This window comes from Carlito syrichta, unplaced genomic scaffold, assembly GCF_000164805.1.
Source record: "Carlito syrichta isolate Samal-C Ts95f unplaced genomic scaffold, Tarsius_syrichta-2.0.1 Scaffold308139, whole genome shotgun sequence".
NCBI lineage: Eukaryota > Metazoa > Chordata > Mammalia > Primates > Tarsiidae > Carlito > Carlito syrichta.
Window position 1 is genome coordinate 39,428 of NW_007252235.1, and position 25,064 is coordinate 64,491.

General features: G+C 38.4%; 1 protein-coding gene across 1 annotated transcript in view; it reads left to right on the forward strand.

Annotated features, from left to right (window-relative positions):
- The window catches only part of MEGF10 (multiple EGF like domains 10), a 128,885-nt gene that overhangs the window by 24,129 nt on the left and 79,692 nt on the right, over positions 1–25,064 (forward strand). Inside the window, exon 4 of the mRNA XM_008065041.2 lies at positions 17,425–17,517. Coding sequence (XP_008063232.1) covers positions 17,425–17,517 — 93 coding nt within the window. The remainder of the gene's footprint in view (positions 1–17,424; positions 17,518–25,064) is intronic.

The window sequence follows — 25,064 nt, forward strand, 5'->3', positions numbered from 1 at the left end:
AACATATTTTCTGAAGCTTTTAAATACCTTAGAAAATATGGTCCTTGATTACTACCTTGATAGAGCATACTAAGCCCATCCTCTGTCCTAGATTGTGTGTGCTGAATTCCATAGAGCATATTATTTCATAGTACTAGTTTCAAGTTAGATTAGAACTCTCAATCCAGTTGGCTACCACAGTTGGGTTTTTTTTTTTTGAGTTGGAGTCTTACTCTGTCTCCCAGGTTGGAGTGCAATGGCATGCTCATGGCCATGCAGCCTCAACCTGCTGGGCTCAGGCGGTCCTTCCACCTCAGCCTTTCTAGTAGCTGGAACCACAGGTGCACACCATGCCTGGCTAATTTTTAATTTATTGTAGAGATGAGGTTTCACCAAGTTGCCCAGACTGGTCTTGAACCCCTGGGCTCAGGCAATCCTCTCGTCTCACCCCAGACTTAGTTGATTAAATTGTGCAAATCTTGGTCATTGAGGTGAATAATTTTTTTTGCCTATTTACTGTAATAATTGACAAAATTATGTATTCTTTTCATATAATTCTTATCTTTTATGACCACAAATCTCTTGTAAATGTCAAAATGACATCCTATTGTGTTTTGCAAATCTCATGGCTATGGTTGGAGGTGAAATCACTACCTCTATGGTCATCTTGTTCACCCCCTTCTACCTTGCCTTGCCTTTGGGCTCATCCTGCATATTGTCTGAAGTTACAAAGGAGTGTTAATTTCCACTGCAGTATCAACAATCTCCAGACACTTCCCATCTTCTTATTGTCCCTACTCCCAAACCTGCCCAAGATTCCAGATAGTTCCCTAATTTATAATTTTGATCTTATTCCTAAGAGGTTCCGAAGATGAAAATAGGCACAAGGCAAACTGGTCTAGATGTAGTGTGTCCAAGCACATCTGTTGGTGTCTCTTCCCTCCTGACTGCTTTGCCTGCCTTACTTCTCTTTCTTCCCTCCCTCTTCTTTTCCTTCCCCCCTCCTCCCTCTTTCTTTCTCCCTCTTCGTCTTCTCTACTTCTTTCTTTTCCTTCTCTCTTTTTCTAAGCACCAGGCACATCAGAGGCTGAAGAATGAGTAAACCACTGTTGATACTTTTCAGGACTCAGGCTATGTGCTAAAGGGTAGGAGTGAAATATACACTATGGAAGGAAGGGAAAGACCTTTAGACCGCTTCCTTCTCAAATGTGCTACTTTGTCTATTAGAGGTAAAACAGCTAGGCCACTTTAAAAAAGATGTAAATTTGTTGTATCTTTTAAAAAAATTACTTGAAATTAATTTTCACAGAAGGCAATTTTTTTTGTCTGTGTAAAAAATTGGAAAATAGATGAGCAAAAAGTAGAGGAAAAAAAAACCACTCGTAGTTCTGCCATTTTAGTATGTATCTTTCAAGATATATTTCCATTTCTTTAAATCCAGTATGAATTTATAGGCTATACTATGCATACTTTTTGTGTAAATTCCTCTGTTCATTTGTATTATATTTTGGACATATGTTCTTATAAGTTACATCTAAATAATCATTTTGTTTATGGTTGAATTTTATTGTATTGTATTTTTGTGACAGGCACTTAAATAGTTTAGTAGCTACAGTGAGCATCATTTTACATATCTCTGCACGTGTGAGTGATTCATATGATAAATTATTTTAAGTGGAATTTCTAGGTCAAACGATATACATGTTGTATATCATGTATTTAGGGTTAAATTTGGCCATGAGGTGTCTAGAGATGGGCAAGTCAGTAGGGAACTCAAGCAACTTCTACCTTTCTGCTCCACCATCTCTAAGACGATATGGTCTTCATTTTCATATACTATTATTAACCTCTACACAATAGTCAGCAGGTGGAATCGATAGGAGAAAGAGACAAATTACAATGCCAACTGTTTCCTAAAGAAGGTTCCTAGAAGTGATCACTTTTCATTTTCTTTTATATCTCATTGGTTAAAACTTAGTCACATGGTCTCACCACGCTGCAAGGGCATCTTTATTCTGTATGAACAGACCTTAATAAAAATATATGTCTATATATATTTATGTGGGAAGGGGATAATGGATATTGGAAGACAGGAATAATCCTAGCCACGATTTAATGCTTTTTATTTTATTTTTTTGAGTTGGACTCTCACTCTGTCACCCAGACTGGAATGCAGTGGCTGCTCCCGGCCACCGCAGCCTCGACCTGCTGGGCTCCGGCGATCCTTCCGCCTCAGCCTTCCAAGTAGCTGGAACTACAGACAAGCGCTACCACACCCGGCTGATTTTTTGATTTATTGTAGAGATGAGGTCTCGCTGCCCAGGCGGGTCTCGAACCCACGGGCTCAGGCAATCCACTCACCTCAGCCTCCCAAAGCCACGGGATTACAGGCTGAGCCACCGAGCCCGGCCGCCTCAGCCTTTCAAGTAGCTGGAACTACAGGCACGCGCTACCATGCCCGGCTAATTTTTTGATTTATTGTAGAGATGAGGTCTCACCAAGTTGCCCAGGCGGGTCTTGAACCCGCGGGCTCAGGCAATCCAATTTAATGCATTTTGATATGAATTGCCAAATTGCTGTCCAGACAGGTTGTAACAACCTCTATGCCCACCAGTCACGTATGAAGGTGCCCATTTCCTCATGTTCTTACCAACTCTGTGTATCACTATTCCTTTTCATCTGTTGGGTGATAAGTGGTACTGGCTTTATTTTGCATTTCCTTAATTACTAGTGATGCTGTTGTCTTTAAAAATTTATGTTTATTAGTCATTTGTATTTTGGCTTTTAGGCCAGGAGCAGAGTGGGAGATAAAGTAAGACTGCTTTGTTCTCCAGAAAGTCACAGAAACACTGATTAGAAACAACAGGTGTCAGTGGAAAAGGCTGATTTGTCAGAAAAACAGGCTGATTTGGAGGCTAATAAAGAAGACAGTTTGAGAGGGATACTGATCAACTAATGCCCCAGGGATCAGCCCACACCTTTCTAAGCCCTTTTCCTTATCAACATTATGGGCACCCATTTTCCTCTCATCCCAAAAGTCCACAGGACCTCCTTTCCCAAGACCTCAACAGTTTGCAGCTCCTGGGATGATTTGGAGCCAATCTCTCCTCTTTTCTCACATGAGCACTGTGGAGAGAGCAATAATCTCTGATCTCATGGCAGCGAGGGGAGCTCTTGGCAGCCCAAACTGAAATGAGAACGCATTGACCCATGGAAAGGAGGTGAGACTCATGATCCTCATGGTACTGTAATTTATTCAGGAATTTTTTGGAGCAAATGAACTACGGAGGCTACCCTAGGGATCTAAGCATTATTCACAACATTATAACTTCAGGAAAATACAACAATTTCCAAACACATCTTTGAAACCCAACCCCTTAGCACATTGGGGACCGCCTATAGATTTGGTGACATGGGACTTGGAAAAGCTCACAGGAAAGCAACAGAAGAAAGCAGCAGAGTGGGAAGTTGGCAACTACCCCTCCGTGGGAAGGATTGCTTAATCCAGAGACAAGGCTGGCCATACATTCTCGCTCCGATGTTCTTGGCTTCTCCTCTGCTGACAGCAGAGAAAGAGGATCATTGTAAGCAGAGCCACTGCAGCAGAATCATGAATGGATAAAGGGGATGGCCTGAGTCCTTTCTCCAGTCTAGCTTCCATTCTCTTTGCCCAAGAGGCCTTGTCTTCTCCTGCTGGATGCTGCTGTAAGGGAAGAGACTGTTTTAATGATTGTTTCCTTTGAGATAGATTTAAGTCTGTTGCCCTATCTTTGTTAGATGAAGGAGATCGAATGCTAACTTCAAGTTTAAGCTCTATTGAAGGTTTGCAGATGCTGTGGCTTGCCATGAAAACCAAGGGAAGAGCTTTGGGGATTGGGGACCCACTCTACTGCCTGGCAGGCCCGCTCTGATGGTGAGAGATCAGTTCCCATGGATGTGCCCTGCCTGTCTTTGGCACTCGTTAAGAGAACTTTGGAACCGTAAATAAGAGGCCTTAACTCCCACACACTGAACTGTATATGATTTCCTGTTCTTAACAGAGAGGAGTGTGACAATTGATTACCAGAGCAGTGAATGAATATTCACAGCTGATTTTAACTTGGCCAACTTTATGTAAAACTTAACTGGCTGTAAGCAAACAAGAAACTGGAAATGCGGTTGGTTTTTATGTGAAAATAGTTCCGTAAATAAACTTTACTCTTGTTTGAATGTCATGCCTCAGAAAACTTTGGGACAAGGGCCTAAAAGTACATGTAGCTCATGAACCTGGGACTCTTATCCTTCCAGGAGACAGATAAACCACACAGGTGGTGCTCTGGGGGGCTGCATTACCCATATGTTTTCCCCTGTTTTTTCTTTTTTTGTGTTAGGATATTATATTATATTAGACTGGACTTAACAAAAAGCTTCTTCTTGGGGAGAGGGAGTGTCATCTCTTAGGAGTGGAACATTGGATTTAGAAGGATTCTGAGGCCATGACTGGGCTAAGAGAGAAAGAGCAGAGTGACCCCCTAGTGATTTCTGCTATGGATTTGGAGTGGTAGTGGGTGCCCAGTGCCTTCCATCAGCCATCCCTGTATTAGACTATCTGGCATCCCATGGCATCTTGGACCTCTTAAATCATGGAGAAGTCAATTGAACCTCCTGAATCATACACCTGACAAAAGCCTCCTGCTATACCTAGCTCTGCTGTTTAATTGGGAAGTCATGTTTACCATTCCTGCTATAATCTTCAGGAAAAATTAGTTTCCTCTGGGAGCTTGAATATTTGCCACACTTAATTCAGGATCATATTGTCAGCAGTTCTTTGTAAGGGTTGGAAAAGGATTTTCAATGGGCACATTTTGCCTCAATGTCAACCATAGCAAGGTCTGATTAGGAGAGAGTTTGGTAGACTTGGGCAAATTGACCAAATGGGCAAGGCTTTTGGGAAGAGCTGGACTGACGATATTTTCTTCCTTCACATTTACGTAAGGGCACATTTAATTCTTTATCCAGGCTTTGTGTCATTTTGGTTTTTTCCTACTGAAAAGTTCTGTGCTCAGATTTTTCAGGTTGAAAGGAACTGGATGGCAGGGAAAGACACCTTGTTTTGGGCTGTGAAGAGCCACCCTTTGCTGGACAGCTGTCTAAGGTAGAGCTAGACTTCTCAGATGGCTTCAGGGGAGCAAAAGGAGAGCTTAAGGAGAGGAGGAGTACCTTTAACTGAAATTCAAGACAACCAGAGCTTTATGTTCTGGATTTGTTTGATTCTCACAGACTTGTTTAATGATAAAGTTGTAATCTTGTCAAATATTTCCCCAAAACCTTAGTCTGTTGACTCTTTTAAGCAGATCCTTTTGAGTAGAGATAGAAGTGAGACAATCCTGTTAGGCTGGCCAAAGAGACCCTGACTGACAACAATCAGATGGTATGTTCTCAAATATACCTACCCATGATGCCCTCCCTGCCACTGGCAGTGGATTTTTCCATGTTTCCATAGGGACTCCGCACTCCGTTGCTATGGAGTCTGACTTAGTTCAGAGGAACCTACCAATAAATACAGGGAAAGGCCCTTTGTCCACATATTGCACCAGCAGAAATTCCAATTTTCCCACACATCTATTGAAAACTAAACTTCTGTTTTTCAATTTTTGTTGTTGGTCTCTGCTAGTAGTAAAGATAAGAAATCTAATAAATAACGCAGAAAACCTTTGTAGCTTTACTGTTTGCAAATGCTTGCTCGCTACCTAGAATTTTATAAATAGAAACTATGACTTTAATTTTAAAAAACCCACTATGAATTCAAGATAGCCTCAATCTAAACAGATGGAAATCATGTCTGCTGCTATCTGTTTGTTGCTTTAAAAAGTCTGATTTTAGAGTCCCGTAGAGACAAGGACAAAAGGAAACAGTGAAAAAATCCTCACCTTATCTCCAGAAAATGAGTTCCTGAAATTGCAGTCTTTGCAGGGCAGGTAGAACTTTTACAGGTCTCATAATTTATGCAATCCCCTTGCAGCCATAGATAACAGCTAATATAAAAACTCAGAACTGAGGAGCAATTTTTATTGTACTGTGTTTTGAATCTTTTTAGGACAAAGTAATTTAAAGATAATGGAAAAAACACATTTTGATCTCAGTGACCAACCACAAAACATTGACATGACCAGGTGGTGACAGAACTTGCATTTTTTTTGTCTGGTTAGCGACTGCCAGCTCTTTTACAGATAATCCAGTGGTAAAGCTAGTGCATCCATCTGGGCCACACACAGAGGCGCTAAAGGGAGAAAGAGAGAGAGAGAGAGAGAGAGAGAGAGAGAGAGAGAGAGAGAGAGAGAGAGAGAAAGAAAGAGGGATGCACTGGTACAATCAATGCTGCATTGACACTCTTCTTTGCTTCATTTGTGGTAATATCCCAAGCTCCAGATCTGTTTTTTTTTTCTTGGTAACTAATTCTAAAAAAGCCTCGAGGAAAATCAGCACATGCTCCAAAAGAATTACCACACAGAAAAGTAGACTTCTTGTTTGTTTTATTTTTGAGTTGGAGTCTCATGCTGTTGCCCAGGCTGGAGTGCAGTGGTATGATCATGGCTCACCATAGCCTCGATCTACTGGACTCAGGCCATCCCGAGTAGCTGGGACTACAGCCATGCACCACCATGCCTAGGTCATTTAAAAAAATTTTTTTGTAGAGACGAGGTCTTGCTATGTTGCCCAGGCGAGCAGACTTCTCTGTTAGGTCACAGAAAGCAGCATTATCTCAAGATGGGTCTCTATCACATTGGAAGGGTAAGGATGGTTATGGGAAGTTTAAAGACATGGCAGCCAAACTAATGGAAAGTTTAAGCTGTAAAACAATAGCCAAGTTAATTTATTCTACTTAGTATGGAATTGAGAAACAGAAAAAGAAATGTGCCACCACAAATGAAACCACTTGTTGATCCAGGCAGAAGAATAGGTTTTCAGAAACTTGGGTCCTGGGCATTATCTGTAGTTGCATACCCTTAGTGTGAGCTATGGAATACTCTTCCTGCAGAATTTACTGTTGCATTATCCAATTAGTTTGGGAGATGCCATATGCTGGATTCCCTTTCTTGAAGATTTGCTTTAGCCTATTAAAGGCTCTGGGAATGCTTAAAATAAAGGCATGTCTCAAATTTATTTGACCATGGAATTCCTTACCCCTCCCTTCCCCCCCCCCCCCCCAAGAGCATGGTGAAATGAATAGTCCTCAGAATCTACTTATTTGGGAAATACTGCTTTTAGGGATTCACTTTTCTTTTCCATACAGGTAGAATGGGCAATTATAAATATTTGTATTTTATCTGTGACTCTTTGGATCTTTAATTTCTTCTGAGGATAATGATAATATTTGCTGTAGCAACTCCAAAAAGGGAAAGTTTTAGTTGAGTCATGGAAGAGTATAACAAACACTTCCTTACTCTTACTATGGCATGGAAGAGGTATCAGCTGGACCTCTCCTCCAAATTTTGAACTATTTTCAGCAGAGGTGTTTCACAGCAAGCAGTTGCTCACCAAAAGTAAAGTTGTCAATAAATAAGCATAAGAAGTGGCTCTTAATGTGAAATTCAAAATAGCTATATATGTGAAAGATTTGGAAGTGGATGCCAAATTAACTAAAATTAAGGGAAAGTGACCTGCTTAAAGTGATCTGTTAAAGAACTTCAAAGACTTTTATTCTGTGTTCTTTTAGTACCATCACTGTTGTTTTCACAAAATACAGTCTATATCAGAGCTGGCAAACTAGCAGGCAGAATGAACTGATGTACAATCATGTTTTGTTTGGTCCATACGGTTTTATACTTTTAAAAAATTTTAACATACATCTTGAGACGTTCCTCTTTCATGGAAAAATCAGGCTACTGGTAACACTTACTTGACATTCCTATGTGGCAATTGACAGGAGACTGAAGGGAAGCTGCTTTTTTTGGATGAGCAATTGCTCTTGGGGTTTTCCCAGGTCTTACCTGACGTGTAATAGTTCTCTAATTTATCCATGTGGCCCCTGAAGGCATTTGAGTCTGTGCTCCCTGGCTTTTCTGGGGTGTTCTTATGGCAAAGGCCCTGCCGCCAGCTTTCTCTCAGACCCCTAACCTTTCCCTTTTGAAGAACTTACACTGCTTAATTTATCCACTTGGCTTAAGGCTTCCATACTGAAATGCAATGGTTCCTGAATAGGGAAATAATCTTGACTGTTATTATTAGTCATTATATTAGTCATTATGACTGTTGGGTATGAAGACTCCATTTATTCTCAAGCTGTTGTAGACAGGAAAGGAGAGTGGAAAGAACATGAGGGCAGCAGAATTCTAGAAGAAATGTCCAGGTACCACCACCAAGGAGAGGGAAGGGGTAAGGACACTGAGTGGTACCCTATCTGTGACCTCCTCTGCCCTCTTAACTTTCCCCCGGGCTGGCCTTTATTATTAACGTGTGATTCAGATGTATTGGATAACTGAAAGAAAAGTGTCTGGAAACAAATGTCAGCAAGATGAAATAAGGCAGGCAAGGGAAATGCCATGTGGTGAAAAACATGCTGTGGGAAAGAATATTTGTGAAGGAATTTCATGGCTCCATAAAGAGTGATCAGACCAAGAGAAATCCCATTCAAAAAACAGAAGAGCCTGGTATGGCACTTCCTGTACATAGAATTATCATGCTTTCCTTGTAGACATAGATATGACAGGACCAGCAGGGAAATTATTTGTCCCAAGTGGAGATACCTTCCTTTCTGTTTTTTCTCTAAACAGTATGCTGACGATTTAAAAATCCTTCTCAAATTGAATCAATTTGCGGTTGTATCACAGACCTGTTGTAGGATAAGTTGTTAGGAATTTGTGCTTAAGAAAACTAGAGTTTATTCCAGTGCTTGTTAACATTTTGATGCTATAGTCCATTAGGATCATGTAACTTAAATCTGACTCAACCTAAAGAGACACAATGTGAGAGTTGTGGCCAAAATAGATAATGCCTATATAAGTGTGGAATTAAGCTAAGAACTCTTTCCATTTTCAAGTAAATGAATAGGATTATGTGCTCCACAGATGGCATTTCAATCCCTTGTGTGAGATCCATTACAATAGTCTATTTCAACACAAGCTGTATTTCTTTTTTCTGTATAAGTCATTCACTTTGTAGAGGAAGAGCTTAGTAGAACATTGCTGTGTCGTTTTTTGGTATTAACAGCTCTTCCGAATAAATATTTATTGGGAGAGTCTAAAGCCAGTACTATCACAGGTATTTGGAAAGTCCCACTCGCTGATGACCACAGACTCTTATTGAATTTGTATAGTATGTATATACAGTATTTTAGTGTTATCTCAAATAACACTTTCAGAAAGGGCGCTTTGCCTCTTTCAGAAAGTTTTCTTTACATTCTAGTTTTTTAAAAATTAAGCAGCTTTATGGAGGTAAGCTAGATGTACAATAAACTGCATATTTTACAATGTACAATTTGATAAGTATTGACATATGTATACAACCCTGACAGCTTCACCTCAATCACAACAGTGAACCTACTCATGGCATACGAATGGTCCCATATACTCCTCCTACAAATGTTTCCTTTTACTCCTTTGTAATTTCTCCCATCCACTCCTCTCTGTCCCCTTCTTCCTCAGGCACTCAGATCTGCCTTCTGTCACTCTAGATTCCTTTGTATTTTCTAGAGCTTTTCAAAAGTAGAATAACACAGTATGTACTCTTTATGTCAGGTCTCTTTCACTCATATAATCATTTTGCAATTAGTTCCCATTGTTATTCACATATCATCAGTTCATTTCCTTTTATTGTTCAGTAGTATTCTACTGTGTGGATACACCACAATTTGTTCTTTCATGCACTTATCACATTTGGATTGTTTCCAGTTTATGATGATTACAAATAAAACTGCTCTGAAAACTTATGTAAAAGTCTTTGTATAGACATATGCTTTTATTTTCTTGGGTAATACCTGGAGTTGAATAGCTGAATCATTTGATAGTTGTATTCAAGTGTTCAGAGATGCTTTATTTGTAATAGCCAAAGAATGGACATTTTGATTGGTATTGTTTTGAATCTATAGATCTACTTAGGGGAGAATTGATATCTTAAAGCACCTGACTCATAAACAAATTCTATCTCACTATGTAAGATAATAAGTATATTCTGCTGTTGTTGGGCATGATGTTCTATAAACGTCAAATAGGTCAAGTTCTTTTAGATTGAATATTGTTTATTATTTGATTTTATCTTCTTTGTTGGCTTATTAGCTATAATTCTCAGTTTTGTTGTTTTTATGGTTGTTTTAGGATTTATAGTATCCATATTTAACTCTTCTCATCTTGTAATTTGAGTCAAAATGGTCCTTCAGGAAGAAAATGAGATATGTATCTAATGGCTAGATTTCTAATTCTTCCCTCATTTTTTTGGCCATTCCACTTGGACTTAGGTCATGACACTTTTACTCAGAATGTATAATAGACGTTCTGAGTTCTTATATCTTCTTATATGTAGATGAGCCTTCAATTTTTCTGCTAGTATAGAAACTGATACACCTGAAAAATCTTTCTAAAGAACAATGTGTTAGGAATTATGTTTTGCTGCAAAAAATGGAGACTTGAAAAATAGAAACATATATATAGTAAAGATCCTCATGTAATAAGTCTGGAAGTGGGTGGCTTATGGCATCCTTTATCCATGCACAGAATTCAGAGTGAAGGGTTCCATGATTCTTTCGGCCTTCCTCTCAGAGTTGTCTCATGCCTCTTGCACATCCAGCCATGTCTACACACCAGGGAGCAGGAAGGAGGAAGAGAAGGGGAATTGCACTCATCAGTTGAATCTGTCTCTCTGCACTGTTCTGCACATGAACATTTCAATCTAGAAAGAGAGCCAATAAAGGTATTCAATTGCTGGTAACACTTCTGTCCCTAGTAAAAGTGGAATTCTCTTAATAAACATTGATGGAAGAATAGATGTTGGGTATACAATTAGCAATGTCTGCCAAAGACACTGCTAGTAATAGTTCTTTGTACTGTCCTTAAGGGACACTAAAATTCTATAAGGAATAGAGGGAAAGAAATTTTAGGTACAGAGTTTTAAAAAATTACATTTACTAAGTGCATACATGGATTTCCAGTGTTTTCTCATTGTCTTCATCACTAATCAGCCACTTATGTATGTCACCCATGTGGAACACTGGTGGCTGTGAATAGGAGCCCATGACCCCAAGCAGTAGGTTATACAACTTTGGAGTGGTATGTGATAAGGAAGATGTGCAGTTATTGATGGCCACTCTTTTCTGCAACTTTATTACAAAGGCCTCTGCTTCCTTGACTCAAATGTTCTTTCATGAGATCCTCCTTGATCTCACCCCAGTTGGAATTAATTGCTCCATCAGCTCCAACAGTATTTTTTGTGACAGCTTTATTGAGATATAATTCACATATGATACAATTCAAACCTTTAAAGTGTACAATTTAATGGCTTTTAGTATAGTCACAGAGTTGTACAACCATCATACAATCAACTTTTGAACATTCTCATCATCCAAATAAAAAAGAAACCTGTACCTATTAGTCCTCTCCCCACATTTCCTACAGTCCCTCTCAGCTCTAGGCAACCAACTGATATCCTGAGTGTCTACATGGAGGTGCCCATTTGGCCATTTCATATAAATGGAATCATTCAGTATGTTCTCACAGTATTTTGCTCAAACTTCTGTTATTACCCCTGCATTCAACTCTGCATTTATTGGGTTTGATAGACCTGTATCTGATTTCTTTTGCAGACTAATATTTCCTAATCTGTCATCTTTATATTCACAGAAGTGCCTAGCAATATGCCTGGCACATCAGTAAATATTAAATTGAAGGAAAAGAGAATCCCTTTCCTTTTAATAAACAAACACAATACGATTGGCTGCAGTGTAATGTTCAGAAATATGAAAACAAAATGATTCCTGTCTACACTGAATCTTGCCATAGCAATTAGATTTTGAAAAGATATTGCATTAACTGGCTTCAGACAGGTTTGTGGAGGGTAAAGTCTATCTTGGAAGTCAACTCTGTTTGCTTTCCCCTCTTTCTCTTTTGAATCTTCTGACTTCTGACTCCTGGCCGTCTAGTAATCCTGCCCTAGTAACTGACCCAGCATACTCTATCATTCATTTCACTCTACCCCTTCCCACTCTCATTTAAACCCATCTTAAGGTTTGGGCCACTAAGAGTCAGGGACCAGGGTTTAATTCTAATTCTGTCTTTAACACCAGCTAATAATTGGGGGAAATTATTCGATTTTCCCAGTCTGTTTCCTTGTCTGAAAAATGTGAAAATGGTGTTCAGTAAAGACGTTTTTAACTCTAAAAGTCTATGATCCCCTGTAGCAACCCACAAAATAAATTAGAGAAAACAAGATTTGTAACTTATGCTTTTTACTTACAACAAATAAGAAAATGAGAAAAGATAGATTAGCAGGAAGATTTGTGTTTCTGTCAGTTTTTCAAGAGATTCTTTGATTCTGGAAACATTTTTCAAATTAATTTAAATGAATTTATTATATTATATCCTTCAGGACAATAGTGTGTACTGTCTTTAGAGATTTAATTGGTTTATAAAGGAGTCTTTAGTCTTTTTGCCACCGTTAGGTGAAAATCCAAAGGGAATTGAGAAAACTATCAAGTATAGTTAATGGTTGTCAGTATTAAAGCTAAGTATTTACAAGTGAAAGGAATGTGATCCATGTCATTGGTAATGGGATTTAAATAGATTTAGGAACTAGGGTTGAAACAAGAGCCTAATTAGAGAAAATTCCGGGGTCATTATGTCAGTGCTCACCTGTCTACTGGGCAGACAGACTATCCACTACTTTCACTTCAAAGACATGACTTGTTCTTCTCATCAGTGTCTCTTGTCTCCCAACACTTGAGGGAAAGGATCCCATTGGCTGCCCCTTGCAGCTTGATGTGTCTGAAGCAGTGTCCAGAGCACGGGTTGAGATTCAGCCTGTATCTGATCTCTAAAAAAGACTACTGAAGACTCAGAATGTGATATTTAATGATTTCCTTAAACTTGAGTGAGAAAGAGAATTCATATTAGATAGATCATCTTTGCTAAGGTTAGCCTCGTTTAAATTGCCCTTTTAAAAATAAGAAGAAAGATATGGCTAGAGAATAAAATGACTATTCACACTGGGGGGTGGGCATGCTTATAATGAGTCCTTTGTAACTTTTCTTGAGATCTAAGCTCTTGAACATTTGCTAAGATGGACTTCTGTTCCCTTTCTTCTTTCCTAGTTCACTTTGGGGTTTTCTACATGAAAAATGCATGTCTTTTACCTACCTTGGTTTGTCACATGGAGTATGTTGGTCATGGAAGCTCAGTACCTAGAGTGGGTGGCATCTGACACTGAAAGAGGGAAGATGAGACTGTGGTAGTGCTTGAGTTCAGCCCATCTCATGGTGGCAGTGGTTGTCTGGTCATTGCATGTGCCATAGTTAGTGCTTCTGAAACAGCACGCTGGGACATCAGAGCACGCAGAGAGTTCTGTAGCTTACTCTGCTCTCCTCTCTTGCTTCCCTTGCCTCCTCTTTGTAACTTGTGGTTACTTGGTGAGGGCTGTCACTGGATGTGGAGAATCCGGAGATGGCGGGAAAAGGCCTGGCACAGAGAGACAATTGCATGACAGCATCTAATACTGGGTGCAAAGTCTCACCATGGAAGTAGAATTTTGTGTTCTTTCCTTTTAAACTCCATTCCAGCAATATTTCTCATCATATAGATCATTATTTGACTTCAGGCTTCAATGCTTAGAGGTGATTCCATTGGTTTTAGCTTTAATTAAGAAAAAAGAAATCATTAGGAAAGTAGATTCTCCCTTCTAATTCCTAATTAACTTGCAGGCAGATTTACTTTCTGCTAATTACTCATCCACATTTTATTTCAGATTTTAACCAAATGTTAGCTCAAAGTTTTCATAAAAATAATCCATATTTTAAAATTACCATCCTGGATTTTTTTTCCCATCTATTATAATCGACTGAACCTCTTGGAATTCATTTAATAAAATACAAAGTTTGCACTATCAGGAATCAGACATGAGAAATTTGTATGATTATGCAGAAATCTTAAAGCATTCTGAAGTGGATCTTTTTTTGATTCTGTACATAAAAATTTACTTATTATCATTTTTTTTTTGATATTAACAAAAGAAGAGACACAAAAACAATGGATTAGGACCCAAGCATATGCAATTGACTCTTAATTCTCTGGAACACATGCTTAATTTAGCATGCATTTATCTCCTCATTTTAATAAGTATTGTCCTGATATTAGAGGACAGGTGCTAGGCCCGCTTGCTCAATCTTGCCTTCTTTACCAGTTGATTCAGGCGCTATGGTGGAAATCAAGTGGGGTCACTTTGGAGTTAAAAGTCAGTACAATCACAGCTAAAGTCAAATTTTAATCTGGAGCTTCTGTGGTTACTGTGCATATCAAAGAAGAAGTTTGTGGAGACAGCAAGAAGATCAGTGAGAAAAAGGGGAAAGAAAGATAAAGGGTAAAAAAAAAAAAAAAAGAAAAATGGAAAGGATAGAGAAGAAAGGGAAAGCAGCCAATTGAGACCTGTCCATAGAATACCTCAATACCCTTCCTGGACAGATTAAAAAAAAAAAAAAATAGACAACCTAGGTTGCTTTGATAAAATTCAGCTTCCTGGGAACCCAGAAATTCTCAAATGGTAAAATTAATTCTTTTGTCAAACGAAATCTTATATGGATGCCCCAAATATAAAAACAAATACAATAGTATTTTGTTAACATAAATTTACCATACTGGTCAGGTGAGGTGGCTCATGCCTGTAATCCCAGTACTTTGGGAGATGGAAGCAGGAGAATTGCTTGAGCCCAGGAATTTGAGACCAGCCTAGGCAACATAGTGAGACCCCCATCTCTACTAAAAAAAAAAAAAAAAAAAAAAAGGAAAGTTTGAGGTTGCAGTGAACTATGATCACACTGTACCACTGCGCTCTAGCCTGGGCAACAGAGCCAGACCTCTAAAATAAATAAACAAATAAATAAATTTACCATATAAATGAACATTTATCATATTTCCCGAGTAGAAAATTAATTGGAGAGAACTACACTATTAGATAAACATAAAAAGTTGTAATTCAAGAATATGGATAAGATATTTCTTTGTACCAGCCATCATATCCAATTCCTATGTTTTGTTTTAAATGTATAGTATCAAAGAAGTCTTGTTTCACATCACTGCAAAAGACTATATAGTTTTTTAAACTTCTAGAGTTATTCAAACAGAAATTTAAGTATCTTGAATGAGGAGAAATTGGTACATTTGAATCTGAAGACTGATCATTAACAACAGTTGCAAATATAGATGCCATCAGTACATAAGACAAGTAAGACAAAGCCCTTTTATAATGACATATTTACAGTGCGTGCCAGTGCTCTGGGCAAGGCGGAAGAGTCCTGTGCACACGTGCTACCATGTAACATAGTGTGATACAGTGTCCAGAGCATGTTCTGCACTGTCAGACCTCAGATGTCTGTGGTATTTTGTTGAATTTGTACCTTTGAGTATGGTAGTTCACTGGCTTTGAGTATGTGCATACCTAAATTCTTAAAGAAAGAATAATACTGAGCTGTAGTTGTGGCCTTACAAATGAACATCTGTAAGTTCAAACACGTGTATAGAGATGGAAGGAGACACTGAACCCTGAGGTCAGCACATTTTGACTTATCTGAGCAGCAAAAGTCAACATGTATAAGGCCAGTGTGTTCATATGTTAACAAGCAGGTTCTGCTTTTAACTACAGTTAAATGTGTAATTGTTTGAATCAAATATTATGAAGTTGCTAAGCACTTCCTTGGAGCTCGAGTGTCAGAAAAATTCTATGCTAGACCAGCATCCTAAGCTCACCAGGCCTGGTATCCCTCCCAAATCACCTGGTTGCTAAATAATTATTAATTGATGATAGAAAGATAGCCTGTATTTCCTGAAATTTATGGTTATTTGATTTCACTGCAATGTCCTCTACCTGATGCTTTCTTATCACAAATTTGTACTCTTCTTTAGATTATTCCTAGCTGATTCTCAGAATAAAGCCCTCACCACCTTAATTTGCTCTTCAATGTCTGTCTCTCAACCTTTCCAAAACTATTGCCCCAAACACTGTACACAAGAACTTCACATTTCCATTTGTTTTTCTTTTTTGTCATTTTCTTTTGTTTTCTCTTATCTAAAATGACTTTGCCTTATATCTCTTCATATCTAAATCTTTATAATCAAGATCTTAGATGTGGTCATCATTTCCAATCCAGCCATATATATGTATACACACTCACTTACAGTGTGTAAATCACATAAATGAATACTTAATGACACAGAAATATTATTCTCACTATATTAAGTGGAAAAGCAAATTGAAAAGTATGGGGGTTTTTTGGAGGAGAAAAATATGTAGGAAGAAATTCCTGAAGGTTCTACATCCACAGAAATGTTACTAGTTTGTGAAACTGGAGATGAGGTCTATTTCACTTATTGGTATTTTATATGTTTGGGCAGTAAACCAGTTTTACTTTTGTAATAAGACATACATTAATAAAAACACCTCTTTAAAGTACAGCGTACCTTACTCCACCCTTAAGTAAAATTTTGGAATACCCGAACTCCAAACTCTTCCAAGTTGTTCTCACAATTACTAATATATCCAGGTATTTTAAAAAATACTGACCAATGTGAGTGGCCCTAAGGTTGACAAACATCTTTTGATGCCTATTTTGGAATCATCAGACTTCCCATTCACTCATGTTTGTGATGATGCCCCCTTGTCTTGAAGAGTTGAGTACACCTAAGATTTTCAGGAATGGAAGAGGAATTGAGATTTAATATTTCCCAAAGACCTGGGTGTGGTGTTTTTCAAATATTCTCCTCAACAGTAAAAGGGCATGCAATTCTGCTGTGTCATAGTTATGAATAACATGTTTACAAAGAAATGCGACTACTGTTTCTGGTGAATGTCTTATGTAAAGGGAATTATCTCTTGGTCTACTCTGTCACTTTGGAGTTCTGATATCTTGCTATGTGGTTTGTTTCTTCACATATGGCCCTTCCGAAATGAAGATGATATATTGGGTACTCATTGATAGTTTTTTTGAAAAAGTGAATTAGGTAATTTTCCTTGAAACGTTTTTCCTAACTTAGTGTGAAGTAGAATAAAATAGTAGAAATGATGGGCTTTATTTGGAAATACCAAAATAAGAAGAGGAATTGTTTGGTTATACAGCAGACTGTAAGAGGGCTGAGGAACGGATTGAAGAAAATTATCAAGCATGCATGTTGTTTTTAAGCGATACTTGAGACTGGGATGTGCAACAGCTGTGTTGTTGGCTTTTTATCCCCCTTGTGCCAACTTTCTTTATTTGATTGATTTTCTCTCTGACAGCCCACTGTGCTGATAAATGTGTCCATGGTCGCTGTATTGCTCCAAACACCTGTCAGTGTGAGCCTGGCTGGGGAGGGACCAACTGCTCCAGTGGTAAGTTTCCACCTGCTGTTGTCTGTCTCGGAATGTTTTTGCTGTGTAAACCCCCTTGTCTGCAGATGACCCTGAACCATGCTTTCTGTCTTCATCCCTATGCGGAGCATGGTATGGATTCTATATCCAAATCATTCATACAGTTCCTTTTAAATCTGTATAAGTATTATATGCAGAACTGTTGTTAATTGAGTATAAAGAAAAGTACTTGGAAAGAAAGAGATTTTAACAATCTGATTCTCATACTTCCTGTGAATATGAGTGCATTTTCCAGAGTGGTGACCACAATTTAGATGCCTTACTTCAATAAAGCAGTTGTGGTAATATAGCTATTGTATTCTAACTTCTGTTTTTACTTGTTGATTTATCTAAGATACTTCCTTGGTGATTAAAATTTACCACCTGTGGTTTTAACTCAGAAGTGCAATTGGTATTTTTGTTGCTAACATAGCTATTTGTCTCTGAATTCTGAGATGCAGATAATGAGGACTTGCTCAAATAACTTTAGGGAGAAATATTTGTAATAAATGAAAATTCATGAATATTTTGGTACTTGTTAAAGCAAATCACAACAGCAGTATATAATTTGTCTCCATTATGTTAGAATTATAACTCTAAAATGATGGTATTTTGGACTATAAGCAGGCTGTTCCTAAAATCTCATATTCATTGTCATGAAGATTAAATGATTGAATGTCATGTAATTCCGTTGCTTTTCTAAATTTCACAGTTAAAACTTAAATATTCTGGCTAACTTGTTACTACATTCATAGCTATGTCGACTTCCTGTGCCTTTATACTTATTTTTTTGCCTGGAGAAACGTGAGAAGAAATTGAAATGTAACTAAAATATAACGTAAGAAATGTTACATTTAGAAAAAGGAAAAGACAGCTTAAAAAAATTGGCAAGTTCTCATGACAGCACAGATTTGTCTTCATGACTACCAAATAATTTTTGAAATTAGTGTGAAAGGACTTTAATCTTCCTAGATAAGCTGGTTTTAAGAATTTTTACTTGCTTACTTTGGATCTGGGGAGATGACTATTTTGTTAGGACTACTTGTTTTGGACTTGTGATCCCTTGGCTATCCCTGAAGGAACATCACCAGGGGAAGCCCTTGTGCTGTCTATGCACAGAACACTTGATGTGAAAGAGCCTTTTTATTGTAACATAAATAGGGAGTGTGCGTGTATGCGTGTGTGTGTGTGTGTGTGTGTGTGTGTGTGTGTGTGTGTGTGTGTGTGTGTGTGTGTCTTTCTGCCCCTGACAGGCTTCTCAATTCCAGTGGATAACTGTTTTACAAGGTTTTGTTTTGCTTCTGCTGGAGATCAGGAGGAGAGCGGCATTTAGTTCACATGCCATTGAGGCAAAATGTTTGGGATGTGGGATTTGGCTCATGTCCATTTTTCTGGCCGACTGACCTCAAATGCAATGTTGCTTTCATGAACTTTTCCAGCTTAAAAATCAGTAGTGCCTAGACATTTTGAAGAAAAATAACATTATTATAAACTGGTGGGAAAGGGAAGAGTGGGTGTATTCTTCATTTGAAAAATGAGGTTTGTTCTTAATTCCAGGACAAGAATGCTATGGAATAATTTCAGTTGTATTCATACTTTGTCTTCTAAGAATGGCAGCCTACCTTAAGTGAAGGGATCAGACTGAAGAGTGTATATGTTAGCAAAACAAAAGCCTACATGAGTTTCAGACTCTAGAACTGATACGGGTCTTGTAGAAAATAAACTGCTGGTTTTTTCTGGAGTTCGCTGAATTTCGAATGAAGACTTGAGAACATATATTCTTTTACCACTGGAAGATGAAATTAAGGCAACTTTTAGTTTACTCTCTATAACTCATGTTTTGGCTTTATAATGAATAAAAGCATAAAAAATGAACTGATGTCTAAATTCTTTAAAGATGTTTTGAGGAAAATATCTCTGAGACCTTTTTAAGCACATAAAAAAACAGTATTCTGAGCTGAACCATTTGCTGGGCCTTTCTACCTGGATTTTGTCTGTGGCAGTTATCCAACTATCAGGAAATGTACTATTTTATTTACTGTTGGCTAGATAATTCTAGAAACAAAATGTATGCTCTAGTAATTTACAATGCAGCAAAGTTAAAATGGCCTAATTTCCAAGGATTCTATTTCCATTTTTCCTCCTCTCTTGTTATTGTTAGACATAAATTTAATGATATATGTTAGATCCATAAAATGATTGCTTTGATAATTAGACTGACTCCATGTATCAGTTAGGGTACGATCAGGAGACAAAAACACAGTAATTTTTTTAAAATAAAAGATTTTTAACATTTAAAAAAATTTTGGAACAATTTTAGATTTACAGAAAAGCTGCAAGATAATCACAGAGTTCCCATATACCCATACCCAATTTCCCTCATTGTTAACCTCTTAAATCACCACTGATTTGTCAAAACTGAGAAACTGACATTATTATATTACTATTAAACAAACTAGAAATTTGGATTTCACGAGTTTTTCCACTAATGTCCTCTTTCTGTTCTAGATTCCAATCCAGGATACCACACTGCATTTCACTGTCATATCTCTCCATTCTACTCTGGTCTGTGACGGTTTTCCTTGTTTTTACAACATCTACCGTCTAGAGGCAGCCTGATCATGTATCCTGTAGAATGTCCCCCAATCTGTGTTTGGTGTTTTTTTCTCACAATTAGGGTAAGGTTATGAGTTTTGAAAGAAAGACTGCAGAGTTGAAGTGCCTTTCTCATAATATCAATATATTCATGTAATATCACTACGGATGTCATCACTTAGTTAACCGGCATCACTTGGTTAAGGCAGTGTTTGCCAGGTTTCTCCAAACAAAATTACTAGTTTTTCCTTTTCCTTCTCTGTTTTGTGAAAACAGTTCACTAAGTCTAGCCTACCCTCAGAGATGAAAGGCAGGAATTAAGCTCGACATCTTTGGGGGAGTAGTATCTACCTACATTATTTGGAATTCTTCTGTAAGGAAGATTGTTTATCCGCTGGTATTTATCAATTATTTACTTATATCAACTTGGACTCATGTACATTTATTTGGTGTTTTGGGTTATAAATCAATATTTCATAATTTATTTTGGTATTCAAATTGTTCCAACTTTGGCTATTGTATCCTTTGACATGCCCCATCCTTTTGATTTTTGAACACTTCCTTACTTTCTACTTCTTTTTATTACAAGATACTCCAGGATCCTCTTGTACTTTTCCTGCCCCAGTCCTAGAATGAGCCATTTCTCAAAGGAGCCTTGGTTCCTCTTATCACAGAATGGTATTTAGAAACCAAGACCTGGGTGCTGGGTGTACTCATTGTTACTGGGATGGTACATAGTAACTTGAAAGGAGAAAGCTTAATATACATAATTATTAACTAGCCATAACAGGCGATTGTAGTAATGAGGGATTGGCTAGTGAGAAGTAAATAGAATTCTAGAATTATAAGATATAAGAAGCTACCACTACCCCCAGGGCTAAGATAGACTGCCAAAGAGGAAGTGGTATGATCCAGACCTGTTGGAGGGAACACAGCTACAACTCGCTGAATAGCAGAGAGGTTGCTATGGTACTGCTCTAGGATAACTTGCTGGAAATTTGCCCTCCAGAACTTGCTAGAAATCTTGGACACTTGAGAAAGCTCTTGTAGAAAAGTGTCTCACCAGAAGCAGTCTGCTACAAAAAAAGAGGGGAAGCTGGCTGGTGGGTGCTGCTAGCCATTGTGCATTGCGGGAGCTGGATGCTAGAGAAACTGTCCATGCTACAGGAGCTGGTGTTGGAGAAGCCACTTGTGCTGCAGAAACAGGGCCCTGGAAAGCTGCAGGTGCTAGAGGAGCCAGGTACTAGTGAAGCCATTGGCACTGTGCTTACGCCGCAGAAGCTGGGTGCCAAGTACACTGCCAAAGTCAGTAGAGCTAGCACATTGAGGCTAGGATGCAAAACTCCTTCCTTCTGTAATGTCTCCCTAGCGCTGTTAGAGTCCAGCTCCAACTCAAGGGTTAGGGCCTGAGGGGAGAGAATCAGACGCGGCGAAGGAAGAAGACATAAGTCAACTTCCTGGGTCGAGTTTGGGACTCTTCCCAAGTTTATTCAATTTTCACATGTTTACATAAGGCATTTTCAACCCTCAGCCCCCTCACACATATGCCCACAAAAGCTTACATTATGTTTTTCTCCACAATCAAACGCTTTACAATGATTTATTTGTTCCTCCCTATTCTTTTTTTGTTTCCATTGTGTTAAAACCAACAGACAGGAACGAAACAACTTTTGCTAAAAATTATTAACTGTAACCTTTAAACCCTTACCCCTTTTATATCATATTTCTAACAATTCTTACATGTAACTTAGCAGCAATATATTGGCATTTACATCTATAACTAATTTTATTGTTTCTTATAACTAATTTTATTATTTCTTAATTATTTCCTATAAACTTTCCTATTATGTATCTATCTTTATTCTTATTTTACTTATATGAATCATAATCTAATAATGCTTAACAACCTTTACATGAATTATACTTGACTACTCTTATATCCCATATTTGTTTTCAATTTAATTATTTTTTATCTAATTATCTTTAATCATTATTCTATTTTTATCTACTAAATCATTCTCTCCTGTATTATTATACTTATACTACTAGATCATTTTACTCTTACAAACTTATATCTACTATGTCTATACTTTCTTAAATTATGTTTAAAAGCAGCTGCCCTCAGGATTGACTTGTCTCAGGTCTCACAAACTTCCTCCTCCATCTTACCCGTCTAAGGTGTTATTTTAGTATGGGGTCTGTTAACCATTAAAAATAAAGAATGGGAAAGTTATTTTATTTTCTTTATACACAATGGTTTTGCTTTTCATGGAGACGAAGGTAACTAAACATTCTCTAGCGTCTCTAATGGCTGTGCTTGTGCTGTGTTCCTTATTCATGTCTCAAGCTTCAGTTTCACCAATACATCATCCTCGCTTATCAGTTAATGCTTCATCAGAAAAGGGTACTTTCTGTCTTATGCACACACTCCTAGAGATCAAAGGGGCCCATCAATGGGATCCACGGGGCTTTGCCTCTGGCAGGGCCGCTTTAGCTGGGGCCTTGCTCCCAGCCAGCGTTTTTCCCATTTTCAGGTAACCCTTACTTTGCCTTCTGATAGGAGGTGTGGCTCCCGACATAGCGCTCTCTACTGAAAATGCTTCACATCTGGCCAGCTAGCAAGGAAAATTATTTAAAGGACCCACATCCATTTTTGTAGAGCAGGCAATGAAGGATAAACTTAAAGATGAAAGGCAGTGAATTGATAACTGTTACAGTATATCCCTTTGGTTACTCAGCTGATATATGCATCCTTCTATGCACAGTTGCATTGCCATACATCAACAAAACAACTTTGCATTTCCATCTACTATACAGCAATTCAGCTTGCGAGAGACGTTCTCGCTCTCGTCTCAAAATGAGCAGATGCAAGTCTCAACAGTTATTGGACCCATTGATGGTTATATTAAATCCAGTCGCAGTTTTTGTGAATATTTTGTTTCCTAAGTTCTAAAGTTAACTTCCAGCAACATGTATTAAAATAAAAAGGGGGGAAAAAAGAGAAAAAATAAAATAGCAAATGAAAATAAAAACATCCATATAACAAGCAGATGGGAAATATTAAAAGCTACTACAGACTTGTTTTCTGGGATTAGCCACAAGTCTGCAACTGTTATTTATGACATCTTTCTTCCTCTTCCCATTCCATATTTCCCCAGTCCTCAGACCAACCCTCAGATGCTTGGGGTTCTTTACCTGGTGGAGTGGCTCAAACCTTCATTCCTGAAGGACCTGAGTCCCCACCTGCCCTGCCTGATTTTGGTTATTGACATTTCCCATTAACCTTTACTACTGGGCATAGAATTATTAAGAGGTACTCCACAGAATCCCTGGGCTCCAGACATAGTTCTTTCTCCCACGTATAGCAGCAACTCAATTTCCCCTTGGTAATCATGATCAATCACTCCAGCCAGAAGAGTAACCCTTTTTGTTGACTAAAATGGCCAGATGGTAATAAATTGGTAACCGTCACACATAGCTATCATTTTGTTCCTTCCTAAAATATATGGGAGACTAAGGTACTGACAAAGACCTTCAAATGTACGATTATACCAAGGATTCTCTTTGCGATTTGATATGACTGCTTAGCTTGGCAGTTGAGGGAAGGGTTCCTATCTGTGAGATACAGTCAGTATTCCTGGGTTCGGTGTATTCTCTGTGTTAAAAAAAAAAGCAAGTATGTCAGAGAACTGTACAAAGTTTGTTCTTCTGAAGTGAAATCATAATTTATTTGACTAGACTTAAACATATTGCTTCTTTTTTAATTTGATCAAAATGACTTTCTTTTAAAAAACACATATTTTAGCTGGGCTCGGTGGCTCAGCCTGTAACCCCGTGCCTTCGGGAGGCTGAGGTGAGTGGATTGCCTGAGCCCGTGGGCTCGAGACCCGTCTGGGCAGCAAGATCTCATCTCTACAATAAATCAAAAAATCAGCCGGGCGTGGTAGTGCATGCCTGTAATTCCGGCTACTCGGAAGGCTGAGGCAGAAGGATCGCCGGAGCCCAGCTGGTTGAGGCTGCGGTGGCCAGAAGCGGCCACTGCGCTCCAGTCTGGGCGACAGAGTGAGACTCCAACTCAAAAAAACAAAACAAAACACATATTTTACTTTTATTGACATCCTAATGTATGCCCTAGCTTATGTGAGCGAATGACCTTAATTTATCTTGCTCTGTCTCCTTCTTCCCTCCCCTTTTTCCTGCTCTCTTTCTGTTCTTCCCCCATCAATCTATCTGTCCATACATCAAACCTCTTCTCCTCTCACTGAATGATAAACAACTCCTGGAGGGAAGGGGCCATGTGTTATTAATCTCTTCAGCCTCCATTGTGCCTGGTATGTGGTTGGAGCACAGTAAATGTTCCACTTAATTAGATTGAATGAACTGTATGATTCTATATGATTCAGAGAAGTTCATTCGTGTGTTCATTGTGTGAACCTTCACTGAAAAATGATTACTGTATGTGAGGCACTATATTGGATGCTGGGGATAAAGATCAGATGAGAAATGGTTGCTAGTGTCACAGGGCTCATAGCTTGGGAGAAGGACAAGCAAAAGGAAGAGAACTATCTTAGCAGAAGAGGGAGAATGAGGAAAACCGAGTGAAGTTGACTATGGTAGTGAGAGTTTTTTGAGTAAAAAAGGGCAAGAAGGGTTGAGTGTACTTCTGGGGACAGAAAACAGATTGCTGTGGACTACTCTTCCTGAAACTTCTCTGAGAAGCCAAGGAGAGGGAGCAAAGACATGAGGAGATAGGAAGAAATAAATATAGGATCAAGAAACAGTTTTTTGTTTGTATGTTTTTATTTATGTTTTAAGATGAAAATGACCTACAGACTGAGAGGATGGTGAAAAACAAGAAGGAGAGGCTAGACACTCAGAGGAGAGAGGGGGTCATTTGACTGAGGAAACAAGGCTTCTGAGAAGGCAGTTGGGAG